Source organism: Saccostrea cucullata, unplaced genomic scaffold (assembly GCF_032062105.1).
Source record: "Saccostrea cucullata isolate Sc308-1 unplaced genomic scaffold, CSIRO_AGI_Scuc_v1 ctg1110, whole genome shotgun sequence".
NCBI classification, from domain to species: domain Eukaryota; kingdom Metazoa; phylum Mollusca; class Bivalvia; order Ostreida; family Ostreidae; genus Saccostrea; species Saccostrea cuccullata.
In genome coordinates, this window is record NW_026925183.1 from 137,019 (window position 1) to 155,702 (window position 18,684).

Consider the following 18,684-nt stretch of genomic DNA (forward strand, 5'->3'; position numbering starts at 1 on the left):
CACAAATCTTAATATTGACCAAGTTTAAAAAATCGTCTGAATCATTGTGATTTTATAATTTGTAACTCCTTTTCGAAGAACGACTTGTCAAAAAATCAAGATGGCAGCTCCCATGCAGAGAGTCAGCTTTTCAGTGTTTAGGAATTTACGTGCAAGTGTTGCGTGTTCTAATGGTAAGAAACAAAGTCAAGCATTTCTAAACAGAAAACCACGTAATCAGGAACGAGATCATTATTTATGAATATTGGTTTGGATTGTGAATGTTTTGACTTTTGGAGCTCTAGCCTCGGGGCAGTAGAGGTCATTTTCATTAGGCTAGCAGATCCAACACCCAAGTTTGGTTCCTAAATCCCAAAGGGTAAAAATATCCAAAATGGGATAATATGTTGACGGTGCGACCGTTAGAGCGAGCGCAAACTCTTCCATTGTTTTAATTTAGATCGGGCTCGTCAAACCGCACGTGACATTTGGTGCGTCTAGACTCTGACGTCACATGACGTTTGTAAGTTACAAATACCAAGAAAAACTGAACAGTGCTGAAAGTTAATGAAAAAAGTTACGTTTACAATTTATCTTCAATATGTATCCATTTAATCAAGGCGAGTAAACTTTTTGTTGAACATTTGCCGTCATTCTCGCGAGAACGCAACTTTGCTAAGTGATGCCAAAATTACTGCAGCAAAAAATTCTAAAGAATGAATGTGCAGTAGTATTTTCTCTTCGCCCAGGCGTTGTCGTTAGAGCTCGCAGTTACGAGCGTCGCTGCGCGACGCTCGCTGCGCTCGCTATAAATTTACAGTGCAAAAGATTTTTTATATTGGCCGTCAGTATCCTAAATCCGCATCAAGATACCTAAAACATGTAAAAGGGAATAATTGTAGTAGACTATCCCGATTGTTTAGGAGATTGATCCCTCGGAAGTTCCTTAACTTCTCAGTGTTTTCCCTTAATTTCAAAGTAAAGGGTTATAGATAAGTTCTAACAGGCCAGGGTCTGAGGTTTATGAACAAAATCTCTGTGGACCTAACACCAAATTTTTATTTAAAAATGGCATTTTTGTCAATTGAAGCGGTCAATTTGGCCGTTAGCCGGTTCTTAGGGAAAAAGCTGCTTCTTGGGGATTAATCTAACAAAATGTAAGATTGCAGTGAAAGAACAAGGTACAGTTTCAACACAAACTAAGCCCTGTATTTTTCTAAAATATGAAAGTGATAAAAGAAATTAAATTCATTCTTTCTGAATCATGAATATCCCATGCAGTGAGAATACACAAATAGACTCTTTCATGATAACTACGGTACTGCTCTTTTGCAGGGCAAAATGATGTACTTTGGTGATTTATGACGTAAGAGTGATTGTTTAAGAAACATCATTTAATCATCTATCAACAAAAACTCCGCCAAATGATAATAATTTGCCCTGCAGAAGAAAAGTACCGCAGTTACAGTGAAGGGGCTAATTGTTTTCCTCATATGACCTCCTAAACATGCGAGATGCTAATTATGACATCATTAACTTGTGCATTTTCCTGTATTTTCTTAAAAAGTTGCAGCCCACAAAAACTTTGAGATATAATTTTTCAAAGCAGATTACATAATTTTCAAAAATTGTAGTAGAATTTTCTAAAGGAAAATGAGCACAAAAATGAATCCACCACAAAAACTTTGAGAAATATACCAAATTAATTTCATAAAGCAGATTCATGCCATATTCTTTTATGATTTGTCATATAAAATTGAAATTGTAGTGCCCGCGCGCATCCATTTTGAGGTAGCCGCATTGCCGATTTTATTGTATTTTTGATAAAATAAATAGTTGGTATTGCGGAGAAAGGAAAAAAAAATGATTTGTTTCATAGTTTAGTATTCAAATATCACTTCCGGTAGCCATTTGCAATGAGATTTTGGCTACTGAAAATTTCGAGGACATTACCTACGATGTTTACAAAGCAATGGATAGAAATTTACCAGAAATGGAAAGTATATCTGTGATTAAAAAAATTATCTTATCATTAAAGAAAACGAAAATTAAAATTAAAATAAAATAGCTCCCTCATCCTTTATTGCCAATAAAATGAAAAATAAAATTCTTTTAAATTTAGATAGCCTTATCATATTCATCTACTCAACTCTTGTTAAAGTCAATATCATAACTTTTTAAGAACATTAAATTTTAAGGGCGCAATAAAGCCCAAACTGTACCTTCTTCTTTGTCATAAGTTCTTTATTCTATTTTTAGTATTCTGATATGCATTTATGATATTTATTGGCAATCTTTTTTTTTAAATCATTTTTTGCACTATAAATTTATATTCCATACTGGATATAATATTCCATTTGTGCAAGTGGTCCCAACCTGTTGAAGTTTCTACTTTTATGCAAGATGCACATTCTTGGTTTCTCTGAGGTCTAGATAAGTGTTACATTATTTTAAATTGTTACCCAACTTTATGACAATAACAGTTAATTATAAGCAAAACAAACAATTTAACAGAGAGCAAGAGTAATTTTACATTTACCGTATGCAAATATACCCTTACATGAACTTCAGCTTGACTTCTATTGGCATATTTTTATTTTACAAATTAGCTCTCGATTAATAAGATTTTATACTGGTATATATTTTTTCAATAAGTGCAATTTTCTAAAATCAGAATCCACCACAACTTTTTGGGGAAATGGGAAATGCAAAAAAAAGATCAATTTCAATAAATAATTTTTATTATAAACAAGTTTCAAATGCATTACATGCAATAAAATATCCTTTTGTACAATAAATATCAAGACTAATACCTTAGTCATTTCAAGTAACATGCAATCCATATGCAAATTGTTATGTCTTTCCCTGATTTTGAGCAGTACTACATAATTATACACCATCATGATTTTAAAGGCATTTCAAATTTTGTGTTTCACAATGCTGTAGCAATGATAATACCTTTCTTAAAAAGTGCATAAAAATAAACAGCAAAATTATTTCCATAATTGAATGTGAACATTACAACTGGAAAAATAATATACATGTAATTGGCAATCAAAAGAACAGAAATAAACAACATAATTCTAATTAGCAGTTTTCTGCATGCTAAGAAGATCTTAAATAAAGTAAACAATTTCCAATTTAAAAATGTTAGCAAAGTCATAACAAGCAATAAGTATATAGTCTTCATGCATACAATAATATGTTTTAGTACTTTTTTTGTTGTCATATATAAAAGGGGATATATTTTTCTTATGAATGCAAGTTTTCAACTGAATAAAATATAAACTAAGTTTAAAAGTTAGTCACTTGTCATCTTTTGAAAGCATAACAATATTAAAGACATGATTTGGAAGAATGTTTGAAGAAGGGCAGTCAATAAAAAGATACAATTCAGATTTTAGTATTTAGACTCTATTGAATGGGAAATGATTGAGAAGTTGAATGCAGCATACAATCAAATTTTTTTTGGCATTTAAGAAATGGTAATTTTTCTGTTTTGAACTAGAGTGCATAAATTTCACCTTCAACTCATTTCTTCAGTATGTTAAATGGAATGATAGTGAATTTCAAAATTTATCTGTTGGAAAATACATGTACAGGTGGTCAGAAATTTATTTCATAATAAAAATATTGGAGTTATGAAGTTCATAATTTAAAATTTTGTGCTGCATAACATTTTGTTCATAGTCAAAGAATTAAAAAAAACATGATCCAAACATTTGAGATAAAATGTATTCTGCTGTTGAAATGACAGTTACATTGCATAAATATCATGAATATATGTATTTATTTTACATGCCACATTTCTATTATATTTACAAATGTTTGCTTAATTCTGATATTCACGAATTCCTCATGGAATCAAAGCGCAACTGTGTTTGAAAGATTTTAACACAACCAATCAAGTCTTTAAGAAATCACAATTCTTTGATAAGATAAGGATCACTGATAAGATAATGCGCTCACTGTCCAAACCGAGCATGCTCCGTGGCCTTGTTGACGGGGCAGTGTCGGAGAGTATGGGCGTTGTCGCCGGTGGCACCACATGTAGGACACACGTACTTGCGGAGTATGGGACAGATGATCTTTCCCCGATTGTCCTTCAGCACATGGGTGGTGTAAAACTCCCGGGTCTCTCCATTCTTCTTACACAGAGCACAGGCCTTCTCGTCCAGAGCAAACACTGGTCTTCTAGGGTTGACTAATCCAGTTCCCACAACACCTTGGTACTGAAGGTCCTGGAGGGCCAGCATCAGGTTGTGGAGCTGTCCGGTCTCAGACGTTACATCCTCATGGAGCGGAGAACTTCGTGAGGCCATCTCCTCGTAGAGTGGAGAACTCCTAGAAGGCATACAGGAGGAACTAGCCGAGCTGTGATCTTCTAAGGTTGGGCTACCACGGAAGGTCTTTGGGTAGGGCAGGGAACAAGATGAAGTTGGAAAGTCAGAATGGGAGCCCTCTTCTTCCGTCAGGTCACTCATGGAAGGAAACTCCCCATTGCTAGAGTAGAACACATCCCCATTGTCAAAGTTCATCCACAGGGACTTCTGCTGAGGAGGTGAGGGATCCTTCCATTGGGAAAACAGGGAATCGTCACACTTGGTGTTGTCATCATCGGAGGTGTCCAAAGAAAAGGTGTCCATGTTGCAGAGACTTTCCTTATCTGTGTCGTCACCATGGCGATGGGTCTGCTCCATCAGAATGAGGTCATCAGCAACATCGTGACTGGGATGGTCACCACCCTGCTGCATGTCTAAAATTTAAGATAGACTGTTTTAAATGGATGAAATTGTTTTAGCCTTAATACATTCCCGTGGTTTGCATCATAATTTAATCTTTCCTCATCCAAGTTCAATTTTGGGGACAGCTATTGGCAATTGCCAAATATACATAATTAGGGTTTTTGGTGTCTTCTGGCTTAGGAAGGGTAGGATGGATCCAATATGGGCAATAAAAATGTTACTAAGGTATAGATCTACATGGAAAATTTTAAAAAATTCCTCTCAAAAACAGCAATGTTCTAATTATTCATATTTGTATGGGAGCATCCTCAGGTAGTATAGGTTTACCCCAGGGGGTAAAAAAATAAAAAAGAAAAGAAAACAGATGCAGTAAGTTATGTATCTTGGTCTACTAGTGTGCCAAGTTATATTGAAATCAGATCAAAACTGTATGAGGAGTAGCATTTTAAAGGAATTTCACAAATATTTCTAATTTTATTATTCATGGCAACATTGTTCATCTAAATCAAAATCCAGTGCACTAAATTACGTATTTAATAGGGCCGACAAGGTTTTCCATTGCGCAATATTTCACGCAACACAGTGAAATGAACTGTATTTACTGTTTTAAAGCAACTTTTTTCTTTTAATTAATAAAACTAAACAAAAACTAAGAAATTAAGGGTTGAAAAATTTTATTACAATTTTAAATAACTGATCCTCAAAAAAAAAAATTTAACTGATATTTAGACTGACGTCGTAATTGCTTGTTTTTGACATTAGATAACACGACACTCTTTAAAGAATAGGGGTAATAAAAAATGTTATTAAATTTATTAAATAATTAATTTAACTCTTTGTGTGCCGACTTGTTTTACACGAGCTGAAACCTCAGGACTGAGTTGTTTTGGAATATCAACAAAATTATCACAATGGTGTACTTAAATGCAAATATCTGAAAATGTTGACAACCACTTTGCTTGAAATTTGGCAGATATATAGCAAATGTTGTGTTTTTAAAATTGATAATGTATTTTTTTTTAAATCTTAAATTTTATGTTGCCATGTAAACCAAATTTTTAAAAAATATATTTTAAAATGACTTTTTAGCTTTTTAATTTTGCTTTTCAGAGAAAATATTGCACTTTGATGACAAAAATAAACCAATTGCTTTCAAAATTAAATTTTAGATTTAATATTATGTAAAAAAAAAAAAAATTAAAATTAAACAATAACTCAATAATAAATTCAATGTTATACAACCGTTATGTTGTGAAAGTCATTGCATGTATACTTATCTGAGTAAGGGATACATTCATGTACTAGGTTTAAGTGAATTCCGATTCAAGTTAATGCAATTTTTTTTTACATTTTAGATTTTAACTAAAAAGAGTATAAATTGAAGATTCAATTAGCCTTTAAATGTAAAACCAGTGATTATTTTAAGAAATATTGGCAATCATATAAGAAAGTATGATCCTCAAAGAATATGCAGTTTTCGAGGTTGGGAAATGTTGGAGCAAATTGGCACAACAATGAACTAATTGCTGTTACTAGTATTCATTTTCAAATTACAGCAGTCAATATGTTGAATAAATTTAAAAAAAAAATAAAATAACATTTACACTAAGTTATAGAGATCTTGTTTTTTAATGACTTGTATCTAACAGCCCTGAATATACTCTAGTAATTCTCATATCAACCTGTAAGAAATTTGGCATTTATTTTAGAAGTTATATTCCTAGCTGGGAACAATAATAGCCACCAGGAAAACTAGAATTTTAAATTTTAGAAATCTAAGCAGTCATTTATAATGGTTTTCAAAAATTACTTCGTTTTGGTTACTGGTGATTAACAGTTTTAATTTTTTTCAATTGATTTTAGTTAATGATGGTTGACAGATGTTAACAATGTGCCTTAATTTTTACTTCAACATAAAATATTATTCCTAATGATGAAATACATTTTATTTCCACCATGGAATTTCTTTGTATTCTTAGTAACTATTCACATTTTCATATTTGAAAATAAACATATCTTTGGTGACCAAAATGTAATCTTTACTGATTAATAACTGGATAGGAATTTGCATTTTTGAAAAATTTTCTTGACCATCATTAAAAAAAAATTCTCACAATAAATCTTAGCTTTTTTACTGTATTCATTCTGACATACATGATTATCTCTTACCGATATATCAAATGTACCTATCTTACATATCTAGAAGGGATGGAATATAGAAACACCTTCTTGGGCCTTATACATTTCTAAACTAGATTTTTAATTTTTAAACTAGAGGACATATTACATATTAATAGGTAAAAACATGTACAGTGTGTACTTTTGAGTTTGAGAAGTACAGTTCCTATCACCCAGTCTTTATTGTTATTTATTGATGTGCATGCAAGTCCATTCAATTCACAAATTACTCATTTTAAAGCACAAGCCTTTAGATTGCTTAGAAAAAAAAATACACACAAAATTTTTAAAGCGATCTAAAGGCCTGTATTCTAAAGACTCTGATCTCCTTCTTATGTGTACAAAAATGACAATTCAAAAAACTGAGAATCTACACTACCCCAGGACGTTCTTGCTCTTTGGTTCTTAAAAAGAACATATTTAAAGATTTTTCCTTTATACTTCAATGCAAAACTTAGATTCCTAATTGTGGTCCTGCCTTACCCCCAACCACCCCCCCCCCCCCCCCTTTGAATCATGATTTAAACAATTTACAATCTTCTCTACCCCATGTTGCTTTCACACAAATCTCAGCTTTTCTATCCCAGTGGTTCTTGAGAAGAACATTTTTAGCTCACTTAAGCTGATAGCTCAATTGAGCTTTTCTGATCATATTTTGTCCGCCATCGGTCTGTCTGTCTATAGCCCTCTGTCTGTCTGTAAACTTTTCACATTTTCGGCTTCTTTTCCAGAACTCTTGGGCCAATTTCAACTACAGTTGCCACAAAGTATCCTTGGATAAAGGGAATTCAAGTTTGTTCAAGTGCAGGGTCACATCCTCATTAAAGGGGAGATAATTCAAAAACAGTGAAAATTTGATGTCATGTTTAAAAAACATTCTTCTTAAGGACCACTGTACAAGGAAAGATGGAACTTATGGGGAAACATCCTCAGGAAGTGTAGATTCAAGTTTGTTCAAATCATGACCCCCAGGGGTAGGGTGTGGCCACAATGGCCGATCAAAGTTCTACATAAAAATATATAGGAAAATTCTTTAAAAATCTTCTTCTCAAGAACAGCAAAGCCATGATTGATCATATTTATATGGAAGCATCCTCAGGTAGTGTAGATTCAATTTTCTTCAAATCATGACCCCTGGGGGTAGGGCGGGGACACAATGGCAAAGATTTACATTGAAATATATAGGAAAATTCTATAAAAATTTTCTTCTCAAGAACAGTACAGCCATGACTGGTCATATTTATATGGAAGCATTCTCAGGTGGTGTTGATTCAGTTTTGTTCAAATCATTACCCCCGGGGTAGGCTGGGGTAGGGCAGGGCCACAATGGCGGATCAAAGTTTTACATAAAAATATATAGGAAAATTCTTTATTTATAATTTTCCTTCATAAGAATAGCAAAGCCATGATTGATCATATTTATATTGAAGCAGCAGTGATCCTCATGTATATAAGATTCAATTTTGTTCAAATCATGGACTCATGGGAATAGAGTAGGGCCACAATGGCCAAGTTTTACATAGAAATATATAGGAAAGCTCTTTAAAAATCTTCTCAAAAATAGCAAAACCATGATTCGTCATATTTATGTGGAAGTATTCTCGGGTAGTGTAAATTCAAGTTTGTTCAAATCATGACCCCTGGTGATAGGGTGGGGCAACAAATTGGCCTATCAAAGTTTTACATAGAAATATATAGAAAAATTCTTTAAAAATCTTCTTCTCAAAAACAGCAAAGTCATGATTGGTCATATACATGTATTTATATGGAAACATGATGACTCAGGTATGTAGTGCAATTTTGATCTAACATGACCCCTGGGGGTTAAGGGTGGGGCCACAATGGATGAGCACAGTTTTACTTAGGAATATATGTGAATTTTTTTCAAAGACAGCAAAGCCATGATATGTCTTATTTCTCTTGGGCTGGGGGGGGGGGGGGGCACAATGTAAGTCCAAATGTAAAGGGCAATAAAGCCCACAGGTAGTCAAAGAAAATGCAAGCATCCTTAGTTAGTGTAGATTTAAGTTTGTTCAAATAATACCCTCACCCCAGCAGGGATGAGGTAATCGTAATCAGTAATCGTAATCAGCTGTACTCGATTACAGTTTGTCAAGTAATCATAAGTAATCAGTAATCATACATTTTTCTGATTACAAGTAAACGTAATTGAATCGATTACTCTCAAAAAAGTCTTGTAATCATGATTACTTTTTGATTACTTTATGATTACAATGAATAAAAAGAAGTTCATAAAATGATGGTCTTTTAAGAATGATATTCAGTGAATATTATTCAGTGTTTTCAAATTTTTTTTATAAGCGAATATTATGATAAAAATTATAGGCTATATTTATACAATCATGTAGCTATATCTTCTATTGCCTTCAGAAATACTTTAATCAGTTTCATAAAGAAGGCAATTAATAAAAGCTCTCAGCTATATTCAGTTGTCATTTCAAAATACTTTTGCATTCGTCTTGTGTGGCTTGATATATATACTGAGGAAAATTGCTACAGGATCATTTTAAATTTGACTTTTTTTGTATCAATTAACATGTTTGCAATGCATTTTTCCCCCTCTTAAACACAGTAAATCTTTAAATATACAAGTAAATTTTTTATCTAATGTGTCTTTTTGATACATATGTATTCTAAAAATCATAACTTTTGTATGATTTACTAAAAAAAGTGAATTGATTAAAAATAAAACACAGATGTACTTAAGAAGGGTCAGCTAGGGTAATAACAATAGTGAACTACCGTAATTATGCTTGTCCGCGGCCAGAGTGTTAATTGTAGGAAAAACATCGAACAATTGGCAGTTAATTGAAAGGTTCATCACTTATATCAAAATGGTCACTTACAAAAGTGCTCTATTAAATCCCTTTAACTATAATAATGTCTCATTTGATTGACAAATTAGAAATATTTTTGTCTTCCTCAACAATAACATAAATATTTATAAAAAGTACATGTATATATACGAAATAAGATAATCATATGAACCATCTTGAGCATCTTCATAAAGACATGTAACCAAACTTTGTCTGAACTCTAGCTTTAAAATGTGAATGATGATTTTAAAAAGTATTTCCCAACATTATGCATTTTTTTGGAAAAATTAATGTAATCTAGAGTAATCATGATTATTACAGAATGGAAAAGTAATCAGATGTAATTGATTACTTTTAAGAATGACTGTAAATCAGCTTGTAATGGATTACTTTTAAAATCCAAAGTAATTGTAATTTAATCGATTACTTTTGAAAGTAATCGACCCCATCCCTGCACCCCAGGCCCTCTAAGGATTGGTTGGGACCATTTTTCGGTTTAAACTTTTCATTAGTAAACTGATTTCTACTTTTTTCCTAGCCACAGTGTGGTTAGCAATGTTGCCCATGGGCCTCTTGTTAAAGATTTTCCGATATATTTCTTAAGTAAAACTTGGATTACTTATTGTTGCCCCATTCTATCCCTGGGGGGCCATGATTTAACAATTTACAATCTACACTACCCCAGGACAGACCAACGATGGACAAAGGTTGAGCTAAAAAGCGATTAATATTTAAAAAAAACATGAATGTATACTTTTCAGTAAGCTTTTTAATTTACAAAGTTTTATCCAGACTGACAAGTGGTTTTTTGAGAGAGTTAGGAGCACATTACAAATTTATGCTATGTAGCAAAGCTGTACATCTCATTATTTCCATTACAAACTAGAGGTACTGTGAGCAATGAACTCACTTAATGATACCCCCCGCCTTCCATAATGTCCATGTTTTGCTATGTATTGTTTTACGCTAACGTGTAAAGAGGAATAACTCGTGATGTGTAATGTTATTCAGAAGCCGTCATATCTTGCGTCATAGGTGAGAATATAATGGCCATGTCCATGTTTTGCTATGGTAAAACCTAAAATACGTGTCGGATAAAAAAGTAAAATAGGAGGTGCGCAACGGCAATATGTAATCAAGATTCTGTGAAATTTTCATTAAATTTCACTCAGTGGTATAAGAGGAGTTGCGGATAAGAGATGGGTGCCCAAAAGCGTAACAGACAGACGGACGGACGTACAGCTAGACGTACGGACAGAGTGAGACGGACGGAAGGACATACCAATTATACCAGTATACCTTCCCACTTTTCGCCCGGGGGGGGGGGGGGGGGGGGGGGGGTATAAATTAATTAATAATTAATCAACTGTTAATGCTACAGGATATCACCATTACTTTTCACCTAGGTATCAGTGGTACATAACTGACACAAAGAATGAATAAGATGTTACAATAAGCAATTGCAATTCATACCACATAATTAAATCTACCTTTTTTATTATATCAGAAGTGATACTGTGTGTAATACACATAAATGTACATGTACCAGTTAGGCCAAGCTTAAAAAATTCTTTGTTTGCAGTTGCCGACCAATAATTTTTAGACTGGTGGTAGGTGGGCATTTTTTTTCAATAATAAATTAAGATTTTTGTTAGAAAACAAATAATATAGCTGTTCATAGGCCTACTAAACGTGAGTAAGCTCCACTCTTGTTCTAAACCACATACTAGATGATAAAAACAAAAGTCAAAAATTGAAAATGAAACAGTTTCAATATATGCATTCTGAAAAATTGAAAAAAAAAAAATTACAAAATGGCTGAAAAAACGTTTGGGTCGAGTGCATTGTCAGTGGGTTGGTAGGCAAATGCAAACAAATAAATCTTTATTTTAGGTCCTATATTCATTAAACTCATTTATAGCCTGGTGCAAACAGGATGGGACTTGAAAAGCCTTCAAGGCTTCAATATATCAAAGATAAAAAATATAACAAGAGGCCCACAGGCCTTATAGGTAACCTGAGTATCATGTAACAACATTCCAACAATTGAATTGGATGGTGTTTTAAACCCGGGGCCATGAAATTCAGGTTTTTGAATGAGGCAGCACTGCTTATCATAACTATACACTTGGCATGCTTACTTTGGTTACTTTATACCCAGAGGCAGATCAAAGTAAAAGAGAAAATAAATTTTCACTTTATAACCATTTGTGCACCCCTCCCAGCAGGAACCCTGACCTTGGGGCCACATATTTCAAAATTTGGAAATTTTATCATAAAATTTACTTCATCATAAATGGTTGATTAATACATGTACCTAAGAGCAGATTTCAAAGCATTAATTTATTTTCAGACTATGTACCCCACCTACCAAATACCCCTGACCCAGGGTTCCTGAAATTAAACAATTTTAGAAGAGGCAGCTTTCTTCAATATAATTATGTACTTAGATCATTGGCATAAATAATACCCAGGGGGATTTTCTAAGAATTCATACATTTTTCATACATTTTCACTAAATAATCATTAGAGCCCTGCCCAGAACCCCTGACCCAGGGGCCCTAAAATTCACAAATTTGGAAGAGGGATCTGGATCCCTCATCAAAACTACATCTATGTAATACCCAGGAGCAGAGAAGATTTTAAAGAAATTATGCATTTTCACACTCTGATCAATAGAGCCCCACCCGAACACCAGAACCCTTGACCCTATAAGGGCCATTAAATTCACAGTTATGGAAGATCAGGCACTGTTATTCAACATAGCTATGTATTTAATGTTTAGTGTTTATTTAATACCCTTTCTCATCATGGCTATATACTTGGATAGTTTAATACCCAGGAGCAGAGAAGATTTTCATAGAATTAATACATTTTCACTATATTATCAATAGAGTCCCACCCTAACACCAGAACCCCTAACTCAGGGGCCATGAAATTCACAATTTTGGAAGAGGGAACCTTAAATTCAACATAACAATGTTTTTGGTTATTTTTTTTAATGCCTAGGAGCAGAAAGAAAATTTTCAAAGAAATAATGCATTTTCACTATATAATCTATTTAGCCCTGTCCTTGTACTAGAACCCCTTATCCAGTGTGGCCATGAATTTCACAATTTTGGTAGAGGGCTCAATGCTGATAACAAACATGCAAGCAGTTTGACTGCTTGAAATGAAGAAGATTTTAAGAATTGCACAATTTTTGTGGTTTTGGTCCCACCCATCAGGCCCTATGAGGTGGGGGGGACTATGAAATTTATAAATTTTCTTTCCCTTCAATCAAAGATGCCAAAAATGGTTGAAACTGGTTAAGCGATTACAGAAATGAAGCTGAAAATGTTCAAATGTTAAAGCATGATGCACAGCGAACAACGGACAAAAATGGATAGCAATAGGTCACCCGAGTGACTCGGGTGACCTCAAAACTTGAAGAATAAGTATTTGGGACCTCCAAAGCACTTTGACATACAATACATATATAAAAAGCATACAAGGCCATCTTTAGCAAATTGTTTGGTTTCCCTCTCCTGACCAACTGGTCAAAAATGGCAGACTCAACTTTTTTTAACCTCCAAGATTTATTTTTTCTTCCTTATTTTTGAATTTTTCCTCTCTGTCAATAAATATGTTGAATTTTTCTGAGAAAAAAGATTTTTCCCACCTACCTACATGTACTTACCAATTTTTTTTACCTTGAATCAGGAGAGGGCAAACAAACATTATTTAAAAGATGGCATGTTACAAGAAATAATAGTTTGACTGAGAGACAAACAAGTGTCATTATAAAAAGCTGCAGTTCTGCAGGTACAATTATGACGGTATAAATATACAGCAGTTACAAGTATGTGACAGTTAAATGACAATCACACACAGTAATGTAACATTTCTTACAATTACTATATTATTACAGTCTTTACAGAATTAAAAAAGATCAGTAAATCTAAGTTATCTCCTTTTGAAAGAGGGTTAGCCCCTTAATGAACAAAATGAATCCACTTCACCCATTTATAGATTTATAGATTGCAGAGTAGAGAAGTTGGTCCAGTAGAAATTTCCAAATTCATATCAAAAATGTGTTTTATTTTGTCTGTGTACATACATTAGTATAAAAGGGATCAATTATCAGTTATTTAAATCAATAGAGCAATAAAGTATTATGGTATTTATTTCTAATATATTGCCTAATATCAGTAGAGATATTATATTTCTTCAATTTTTAAACTGTTTGTGTTCAAGGAAATTGATTGTCAGTGTTCTTTGACAAATATACACACATTAATCAAACATGTGTTAAGTTCAGGTACATAAATGTATGACGGTCGAACTTTTTATTTCACATTTTCTTCCACTGATTGATGAATTACTGCATATAACTTTTTTAAAGCTTTTTTAAATTAAAAAAAAAATTTTTTTTTATTACATGCATTTTTTTTTAAGGTTCATTGATACTCTGACAAGAGAGATAACTCTTAATGACCTAAATATATATTATTCCTTTATAGATTTGCCAAGTTACCCAATTTTGCCCTGCAAGCTATGCTAAAATTGTTTGCATTTTACTTATAAAATACATTTCTTTTGGAAAATCATTAAGGTTTAAGGTAATTTTATAGGAGTGAGCAGATGGTTTATGAACCTTAATTATGGGAGGGGGAAGGTGGAATTACACTTGCTAAGTCATATTCTTTTTCTTTAAATTTTATTTACTTAGTAAATATATGTAATAATAAATAACACAAAGAGAAAATTTTTCTGTTTTTAAAGAATCAGGGCTTTTTTTAAGGGGGGGGTGTATTTACATGTATGTAATTTTAAAATTATAAGAGGAGCAATTGAGTGTATAATTTTATGATTTCCATACTAAGTATAGAGAAAAACCTTTTTTCATGATTTTGTGTAAAATTATAAAATATTAATAAAGTGAGACTTGACACATTTAACATTTGATTTTGAAAAAGAAAGTGAAGTGTATACATGTATGTAAAAGCAGATAAACCCCAACTCTCCACAAAAGGATGGGTATATATATATAAAAAAGAAAAGAAAAAGAAACTTACTTTTAATAATCTGGCTGGCCAGGTTGAAGTAATCGTGGTATAACTGGTACTCCATGTTGAGATTATGATGATTTTTTTTCAATAAAACTTCAATTTTGGAATTAAACATTTATATTACAATGGGCCTATTCCATCTTCAAGGGGTGCAATTACTCAAATTTATTGAACAGCTTGTTTGTATTTGTTAAAATTTCTTCTTTTTTTTCAAATTATTCCTAAAGAAAACACATTTCAAGAAAGCTTGTATTTAATCAGCTAAAACAATTTTGTCTTTTTTTTTATCTTAAAACTTGATTTATGGGAATTTAGAATACTGTATAAATATTTTTTAACCCCTGTTTAATTGTAATAGGATCACCCAGTGGGGTTTCGGAGGATCAAAGTAGCGGCGGGCGTCGGGTGGCTAATTTTCCCGCCCAGAGCGCGTGCCCTTACAACAACATGAAATAAACGTTATGCTTTTGTTGTTTGAAGATGAAAGCATAGAAGTGACATTACTGGTAAAATGATGAGCAGACAAAACCCTGTGATGATTGATTCTAAAAAGTGAAGCCGCAGGAAAGGGATATCAAACTTCTTTTTGAAATTCTTTTCAATTCTCTTTTTTCCATAAATTCAAATCTTTTTGGTTATTTCAACAATTTAAAATGTCATTTTTCTTAAATTTTTTATTAATTTTGATTCTTTCATTAATTCGGAAATATAAATTCTTTATTAATATTGCAAGTAAATTATACGGTTGAAAATGCATGTACCGTACATGTACATCGAATATGTAAATCACGTGTACATCCTTATCACGTACAAGCATAAACGTGTTCATTTTGCATGCGTTGTATATGTACATTGTACTTCGTGTGGCATTCTGGAAAAAAAAAGCATTATTTACTTTTAATCTTGATACTGTTCTATATATAGCTTAAAATAAACAAACTATAACACGAGATTGAGTGTAGATAAAAATATTAATATTTTTTTACTTTAAAATTTTAAATTTTTCACGGATTTGACTAACCTTTGAATAACCTAACGTTTCTACAGTTCATGTACATGTAAATTTGGCTAGAACCCTTGTCTGTTCGGCATCTTTTACCTGGTTGGACCCCCACCCCCGCCCAACCAGCACATACAGTATATATACATTTACAATTTATTAAAATCATTAAAATTGCAATTTATTAAAAATGTTACCACAATAATTTCTCTCAAAATTTTATTTTTATTTTAGGAATGGTACAAAGACGATTGAAGAGCAACAATGAGGGTAGCCAAAGGGATGGCACATTTCACAGGTACTCTATGTTGGATTTTTAAAAATTATTTTTTAAATTAATAAGGCATTACCGAATATTGGTACATTACATGTATTAAATGTATCTTTGTAGTAATAAACCGTCGGCGACTCTTAGCGCGGACGAATCTATGATTATCTGCTGGCATCCGGAACCGAAATTCCCTTACGAATGTTCAAAGGTAATTCAGACCCTAAATCTCCTTTTCAGCAAAATTTAATCTGAACAGTTCTTTAATTCAATCTTGCATCCAATGCTACACCTGATAAGTCGCGAATAAGATAAATATATAGATAAAATATATATTGTTTTGTTTGTAGTGTTTGTTTTACATGTCTAACATAATTGAATTAAAACAAAATATAAAATTATTCTTTATAATTTTTCAGCCAATGCCTAGAGACACAGAAGATATGACACAGGTAAGTGTTACGGTAAAATATTAATGCTACGAAACTGTCGTAATATATCTCAGCTGCTTTTAAAGGTGTGTCCGAAAACTAGATGTGATGATATATGCAGATGATTACTCCATTCAGTATTTTTTCCTCTGTTTACTTTAAAAATATTTTATTTCTGATTTTGACATTTAATTTACGTGTAACTTTTACACGTATGAACTTTCCTTTTGTGATTTAATCAAAAGTACATGTATATGTGTCACAGATTCCCCTTTACCCGCATGAAACTAAATAAACACACAAAGGGGAGGAGGGAAAGGGGGTGGGTGGGGAGAAAATAGAAACTAAGAACTCAAACCAATCTGTAAATAGTTTTTTTTCCCTGACATACAACTTTTAACAAGCGTTAATACTTTTCTGATTTTAGGGTGATTCGCCCTTGAAGCTTCAGTATATAAAGGGTTACAAACTGAGACACAGACCGACCGGTCCCACCGTGTCAGAACTCGCCAATATCTTCTACACTACAAAACACCCCTTCAACCCAATGTAAGTATTGTCATAGTTTGACTGCTTTCTTGTACATTGTACCACGATTTTGATTTTTTTTTTACCTGAAGTGATTTATTAGGTCTCAATCAAATATGAAAAAATGGCTAATGTAATGTTGTGAACTTTTACCCAAAATGAGAAGAATTTTGATGAAAAAGAAGCTGGAAGTTAAAATTTGATTTTTTTTTCGTTTTTGAAAATCAGTTCTAAATTTTATTTTTTTTCAGACAAAGAACGAGACGAAGACTTAGAAATCAGCCTCCGCCGGACCGCGAAAGCATCTGAGATACTGTATCTAAAATGTTAACAGAGATATTAAAGTCTGGAAAAAATTTCAGTTTGCTCTCTTTTAAAAATTTATATTTTATCAATATAGGCTGTGCTGTTCCGGTGCTTCGGTGAACACGTTTCTCCCGTAATCACGTGTTAATCACGGAATCACGTGTTAGAGGTTATTGTGGAGCACCAGACTAGAGTAGCCTTTTGCTACCTTGAATAAACTTGCATGGATGATGTCGCCAGAAATACAGTCGGCAGGGTATCATGGGTTTGAAGTATCTTACACCCCCCCCCCCCAAATGTGGGGTCAAGCTTCCCATGCATGCTTTATCAAGCATAATTTGTCTATGACGTTATAATTTCAGGAGCAGGATCATTTTTGAGCCCTGTCTGGATGGTGAAATTTGGAATACGCATTGTTTCAGCTACATTTATTTCCAAAAATCCATTATCCATGCAGTGCTCGAAATTGCTCCTCCCGAAATTACAATTTATATATTTTTTCGACGCATCACATGTACATGTGTATTGAATTAAGTTTATTCAGGATACAACTTTGGGCAATGCAGTCCATCAGTTTACAAAATGACAAATATGACATACAACATATAATACAATCGACTCTCAATGAATCTAAACTGGGGGGTGAAACCCCAGGTCAAGTGTTCCTCAGTCCCACAGTTCCACTCATCAGTCTTGCCTCGGACACTTCTCTGAAATATGAAACTTAAAAAGGCTAAATTACACAACATTAAAATGAATTCATGGAAAGTTCATTTTGTATGAAATTTCATGTTGAGGTGATTTATTGATACCAAATAAGTCTTAAAATTGTACGACTGGTGTGTTCTTTAATTCAAAATTAGGTTCAGCACTTCATTTTTGAATTATTAAGGTAATTTTTCTTCTAAAAGTGGGGGGGGGGGGGGGGGGGGGTGGCCATTGTCGACACAGTTACACATTTTTTTAACCTTAGATTTAAACCCGATATTTTGATCGTTTAGTAAACAGTTTGACAGATAGGACAAGTGCTATTTTTATTATGCCTTCTATTTTTTGGATTTTTTTTTTTGAACTTCAGTTCATAAATAGCTTTGATTTTTATTTTCAGATTCTTCAAATACATTGTAAATCATAATCTTTTTGACACCCTTTCAAGACATGGTAAAGGAAATGCTATTAAAAGGGTATACAGGTCACATGTCGTTAAAAAGTCATTATTTTTTTTATAGACTTAAAAAAAAGAAAAGAAGTGTGCAATGTACATGGATTAATTATTCCAAATATCTTCTGCGTAAAAATAAACAAGCCTCATTAGAAGGTGCACATGGTGTAATCTATTTTAGTGATGTGTAAACCGCATA

The 18,684-nt window shown here is 32.9% G+C and overlaps 2 protein-coding genes across 2 annotated transcripts; one reads left to right on the forward strand and one right to left on the reverse strand.

Moving 5' to 3' along the window:
• The first annotated feature begins 61 nt into the window (after nt 1-61).
• Nucleotides 62-17,378, forward strand: LOC134268250 (large ribosomal subunit protein mL42-like). The gene is made up of 6 exons (XM_062750441.1): nt 62-173; nt 16,025-16,088; nt 16,182-16,269; nt 16,478-16,510; nt 16,917-17,038; nt 17,269-17,378. Exons 1-6 carry the CDS (start codon nt 101-103, stop codon nt 17,324-17,326), a joined length of 438 nt encoding a protein of 145 aa, XP_062606425.1. The 5' UTR covers nt 62-100; the 3' UTR covers nt 17,327-17,378.
• On the reverse strand, nt 3,812-14,880 carry LOC134268249 (uncharacterized). Its single transcript, XM_062750440.1, has 2 exons — nt 14,797-14,880; nt 3,812-4,735 (listed from the first exon to the last, which is right to left on the reverse strand). Exons 1-2 carry the CDS (start codon nt 14,849-14,851, stop codon nt 3,945-3,947), a joined length of 846 nt encoding a protein of 281 aa, XP_062606424.1. The 5' UTR covers nt 14,852-14,880; the 3' UTR covers nt 3,812-3,944.
• Nucleotides 17,379-18,684: the final 1,306 nt, after the last annotated feature.

Coding starts and splice junctions, on each gene's coding strand:
- LOC134268250 (XM_062750441.1), top strand. CDS start 101: ATGGCAGCTCCCATGCAGAGAGTCAGCTTTTCAGTGTTTAGGAATTTA. Junction 174..16,024: donor AAGTGTTGCGTGTTCTAATG/GTAAGAAACAAA, acceptor TTTTTATTTTAG/GAATGGTACAAAGACGATTG. Junction 16,270..16,477: donor TCCCTTACGAATGTTCAAAG/GTAATTCAGACC, acceptor ATAATTTTTCAG/CCAATGCCTAGAGACACAGA.
- LOC134268249 (XM_062750440.1), bottom strand. CDS start 14,851: ATGGAGTACCAGTTATACCACGATTACTTCAACCTGGCCAGCCAGATT. Junction 4,736..14,796: donor GGCCAGCCAGATTATTAAAA/GTAAGTTTCTTT, acceptor CTTAAATTTTAG/ACATGCAGCAGGGTGGTGAC.